This window comes from Chiloscyllium plagiosum, chromosome 25 (assembly GCF_004010195.1).
Source record: "Chiloscyllium plagiosum isolate BGI_BamShark_2017 chromosome 25, ASM401019v2, whole genome shotgun sequence".
NCBI classification, from domain to species: domain Eukaryota; kingdom Metazoa; phylum Chordata; class Chondrichthyes; order Orectolobiformes; family Hemiscylliidae; genus Chiloscyllium; species Chiloscyllium plagiosum.
In genome coordinates, this window is record NC_057734.1 from 434,679 (window position 1) to 440,190 (window position 5,512).

Below are 5,512 nucleotides of genomic sequence, written 5' to 3' on the forward strand. Positions count from 1 at the left end.
AGAGAAGGGGAGGGAGAGTGTGTGAAGGAGGGAGAGAGAGAGCGAGGGGGAGGGGGAAGGGGGGAGAGAGAGGGGTGTGGGGGAAGAGAGAGAGAGAGAATGGGAGAGACAGAGGGGTGAAGGGGGAGGCAGATATTACACTGATGGACTGGAATCTTGGTGAGAAGGATCTATCCCTGTATAAGGATTGGTTTGAGGTGTGAGAATATGGTGTGGGACAGTGTCAATGAGACACTAAAGTAGTTGATTGAACAGGCAGGGTCTATCAGAATCACGTTGAGGGCTCTGGAGTGATGAATGATGAATGATGAAGGTTCTTACTGTTCTTGCTGTCGACTGGGCCTTCCCTGCCTGCTGTCAAAGTCTTGATGATTTCCTGCTTTTTGGTTTTGACCATGTGCGAGGTGCTCTCAGTGAGTTTGCTGAAGAAGGCAGGAGGCTGGCTCCCACTGCCTGGAGATGGAGTCCCCATCCTGCAAACACACATCTGAATTAGTCTCTGAATCAATTATACTATCGTACTCATCAGTCAGCCATTCGAACGCTTGAACCTGCTCAGCTGCTCAATAAGACCATGGACAATTGGACTATGACAATATCTTGACGTCTCTCTCACCTTGAGGTATTGTATCACACTGATACAAACTTAAATGGAGATGTGTGTTGTGAGGAAGATATAAAATGTTTTCAGGAGGATTTGGAAAAGCTTAGTGAGTGGGCAAGAAGGTGGCAATTGGAATATAATGGGGAAAAGATGTGAGGTAGGAGCAACAGATATGTAGACTGTTGCTTAAATGGTACAAGGTTAGAAAGTGTAAATATACAAAGGGGCCTGGGTGTCCTTGTCGATAAGTCACCGAAGGTTAACAAATGGGTGAAACAAGTTAAGGGAAAGTTAGCCTTTATCACAAGATTAAAAATCACACAACACCAACAGGTTTACTGGAAGCTTTTGGAGCAGCGCTCTTTCATCAGGTAGCCTTTATCACAAGAGGATTTGAGTCCACGAGGAAGGGAAGTCTTATTTCAATTGTACAGGAGTTTAGTTAGACCACACCTGGAACTGTACAGTTTTGGTTTGCTTATCGAGGGAGTTCACTGAGGTTTGTTCCTGGGTTGGCAGGACTGTCCTATGAAGACAGATTGGGCAAACTGGGCCTGAATTCCTTTATAATCTCATTGAAATTTACAAAATACTGAAATGAGAGCCAGGGAAGGTGCAGGTAAGATGCCTGGGGAGTCTTGAACCAGTGAGTGCAATTTAAAAATAAAGAGGATGTCACTTAGGTCTGACATGAGGAAATATATTTTACTCAGAGGGTTGTGAATCCTTGGAAGTCTCTCCCACAAAAGGTTATGGAAGCTCAGTCTTTGAGCTTCCATAGTCCTCAGTCAAAGGTAGAGATTGATTGATTTCTGATTCCCAGTGGTGTATGGGGATGGGTGGGGAAAATGCAGTAAAGTCTTTAAGCAGCCATGATTATATTGAATGGTGGAACAGTTCTGATGGATTGAATGGCCTCCTCTTGTTCCTATTCTGAAATATCTCTCTAACGCAGCCTTGGATGTACTTACTAACAGCCTGCTTTGCTCTCTGGGGGAGAGATTTCCACAGCCCATTGGAGGACAGATATTCCTCCTTGTCTCTGTTGTTTTCACATTATCCTGCCATTGACCCCTCCTCTAGACTCAGCTGCTGTTTCTTTAACTCAAACCTCATTACCACTCCCTTTGACATTGTCAATCCCTTCACATCCCAGTCTTCAACAAGCATCCCCTCCTTCTGTCCCTTAGTCCAAGGTTTCCTTGGAAATATATGCTCAGCAACTACGCTGTCAAGCTGCCTCAGAATCTTTTATATCTCAATAAGATCCTCCCTCATTCTTATTTTTAACCTGTTTAGCCATTCTTAATAAGTAAACTCCTTCATCCTGGGAAGCAGCCTCTAATGAATCAGTTTTGAACTACGTCCTTTGCCAGCTTATCGTTATCTATAATGCAGGGACTAAACTTGTACATAGCAGCCTCACTAACATGCTGTCCCAATGTAAGAGGAGTTCCTTAACAATGAAAGGCCAAGATTCCACTTGCTTCCTTAATTGCTGCACCTGCATGCTAACCTGTTGTGCAAGAACACCCAGATCCCTCTGCGCTGTACCTTTATCAGATCCTCTCTCCATTTAAACAAGTCTGCCTTTTGATTCTTCCTCCCAAATTTCATGACCTCTTACCTTCCTACATTACACACCATCTGCCAAATGTTAGTCCAGTCACTCAACCTATCAATATCCCTGTCATGTCCCAGGCACCCAGGTCCCTCTGTGCCTCAGAGCTCCCTCTCCTCCTTCTCAAGAATGGGTCAACAGGTTAAGTATTTATTCATTAGAATTTTGAAGAATGAGAGGTGATCTTATTTAAATAACATGGTGTTTTTCTAAGCTTCCTGCCAAGTCAAAAATTTACATTCGCCAGATTATAATTCCATCCACTAATTTTTTCCCCATTCGCTTCACTTTCCAATATCCCTTTGCAGATTCTCTACCTTCTCTTCACAATGCTCCTTTCTAACTATCTTAAGCAAATTTAGCAACTTTACATTTGGGTCCCTTTGCCCCAGTCACTTGTGTAAATGGCTCAGATTTGAGCTCCCAGCACTGACCCCTGTGGCACTCCTTTTCAAACAGAAAACGATACATTTTTGCTCAGCTCTGATAATGTCACCTTGTCAAATCCTGCATCAAACTGAGAGTGTCCTCTTGCCTCACCAAACTCCAACATGAAGCTGACTGGGTGAAGGTCAGCACCCATACCTTTGCTCAGGCTCCACGTCCCTGTATCGTGCAGGATCTGTGAGATTCTCTGACTCTGCCTGGTTTCTCCCTGAGGATCCAGGCTCACTTGGAGCCACTGAGACAGGGGACTCTGCTGGCCTGTAAATCAGGTAGGTAAATCAGAATGCATGGTTTATCACTTTGCTGTTCCCACAAAGTTGCAGTGAAAGCATTCCACAATGGATTTTAAGTAACTTGTGAATAAGCGAGAGCCTGAGTCTCTCAAACACAGATATGGTAGCACAGCAAAAAGCTGAATGGCCTCCTCCTGCCATATTTTCTATTTTTGAAAGGTGTCTAGGGTAACATAGCAGTGCAGAGAATGAGCTGACACTGAGTAAAGCTTTTGAAAGCACGTGGTCAAACAGAATTGCAGATAACAACAAATTAAACACAGGTTGAACTACCCAGAGCCACACAGTCAGAGAGAAGTATCACTCTGAAAGAGGACAGAATGGGGTGGGGGGTTTGGGGCAGCCAATCCATTCTCAGGCTTACCATCACACACCCCACTCCGGTTCAGATAAGGGCAGATCCCGAGTCACTTAGGTTCAACAGAGGTTTGTCAAGCTCCATTCTTCATTGGGTCTCGAATCCTAAACTACCAGCTATGCCCAGCACAGTGTGAGGATTCGCCAACAGAAAATCTAGCTCATGGACAACTTGAAACAGAGGGAGATACTCCAGTGCAAACCTGCATGGAATACAAGTGAGTGCTAGGGTCTTGCCTGGGAATCCTACTCAAAATAGAGTTAAGGAGAATCCAAAGGGTTTTTGCATTAAGGACAAAAGGGTAACTAGGGAGAGAATAAGGCCCCTCAAAAATCAGCAAGGCGGCCTTTGTGTGGAGCCACAGGAGATGGGGGAGATACTAAACGAGTATTTTGCATCAGTGTTTACTGTGGAAAAGGACATGGAAGATTTAGAACGTAGGGAAATAGATGCTGATGTCTTGAAAAATGTCCATATTACAGAGGAGGAAGTGCTGGATGTCTTGAAACGCATAAACGTGGCTAAATCCCCAGGACCTGATCAGGTGTACCCTAGAACTCTGTGGGAAGCTGGGCTTCTTGCTGAGATATTTGTATCATGGATAGTCACAGGTGAGGTGTCGGAAGACTAGAGGTTGGCAAGCGTGGTGCCACTGTTTAAGAAAGGTGGTAAGGACAATCCAGGGAACTACAGACTGGTGAACCTGACGTCGGTGGTGGGCAAGTTGTTGGAGGGAATCCTGAGGGACAGGATGTATATGTATTTGGCAAAGCAAAGGACTGATTAGCAATAGTCAACATGGCTTTGTGCGTGGGAAATCATGTCTCACAAACGATTGAGTTTTTTGAAGAAGTAACAAAGAGCAGTAGACATGATCTATATGGACTTCACTAAGGCGTTTGACAAGGTTCCCCATGGGAGACTGATTAGCAAGGTTAGATCTCATGGAATACAGGGAGAACTCACCATTTGGAAACAGAACTGGCTCAAATGCAAAAGACAGAGGATGGTGGTGGAGGGTTGTTTTTCAGACTGGAGGCCTGTGACCAGTGGAGTGCCACAAGGATTGGTGCTGGGTCCACTACTTTTCATCATTTATATAAATGATTTAGATGTGAGCATAAGAGATACAGTTAGTAAGTTTGCAGATGACACCAAAATTGGAGGTGTAGTGGACAGCGAAGAAGGTTACTTCAGATTACAATAAGATCTTGATCAGATTATCCAATGGGCTGAGAAGTGGCAAATGAAGTTTAATTTAGATAAATGTGAGGTGCTGCATTTTGGGAAAGTAAATCTTAGCAGGACTTATACACTTAATGATAAGGTCCCAGGGAGTGCTGCTGAACAAAGAGACCTTGGAGTACAGGTTCATAGGCTCCTTGAAAGTGGAGTCGCAGGTAGATAAGATAGTAAACATAGAACATAGAACAATACAGTGCTACTCGACTAGGTGGGATTGAGGTTCACAAAGAAGAGGTATTAGAAATCCTGCAGAGTGTGAAAATAGATAAGTTCCCTGGGCCGGATGGAATTTAGAGCTGAAAATGTGTTGCTGGAAAAGCACAGCAGGTCAGGTAGCATCCAAGGAGCAGGAGAATCGACGTTTCGGGCATGAGCCCTTCTTCAGGAATGAGAATGGGATTTATCCTAGGATTCTCTGGGAAGCCAGGGAGGAGATTGCCGAGCCTTTGGCATTGACCTTTAAATCATCATTGACTACAGGAATAGTGCCAGAAGACTGGAGGATAGCAAATGTGGTTCCCCTGTTCAAAAAGGGGAGTAGAGACAACCCTTGTAATTATAGCCAGTGAGCCTTACTTCAGTTGTTGGTAAAGTGTTGGAAAAGGTTATAAGAGATAGGATTTATTATCATCTGGAAAAGAATAATTTGATTAGGGATAGTCAGCACAGTTTTGCGAAGGGTAGGTCGTGCCTCACAAACCTTACTGAGTTCTTTCAGAAGGTGACCAAACAGGTAGGTGAGAGTAAACCGGTTGATGTGGTGTATATGGATTTCAGCCAGGCGTTCGATAAGGTTCCCCACAGTAGGCTATTGTACAAAATGCGGAGGAATGGGATTGTGGGAGATATAGTAGTTTGGATCAGTAATTGGCTTGCTGTAAGAAGACAGAGGGTGGTGGTTGATGGAAAATGTTCATCCTGGAGTCCAGTTACCAGTGGTGTAC

General features: G+C 44.3%; 1 protein-coding gene across 1 annotated transcript in view; it reads right to left on the minus strand.

The window, feature by feature from the left end:
* The window catches only part of ncor2 (nuclear receptor corepressor 2), a 199,489-nt gene that overhangs the window by 13,907 nt on the left and 180,070 nt on the right, over positions 1 to 5,512 (minus strand). The window contains exons 36-37 of the mRNA XM_043715247.1: positions 2,811 to 2,930; positions 322 to 473 (exon numbers count right to left, since the gene is read on the minus strand). Of these exons, the coding sequence (XP_043571182.1) occupies positions 322 to 473; positions 2,811 to 2,930 (272 nt within the window). The remainder of the gene's footprint in view (positions 1 to 321; positions 474 to 2,810; positions 2,931 to 5,512) is intronic.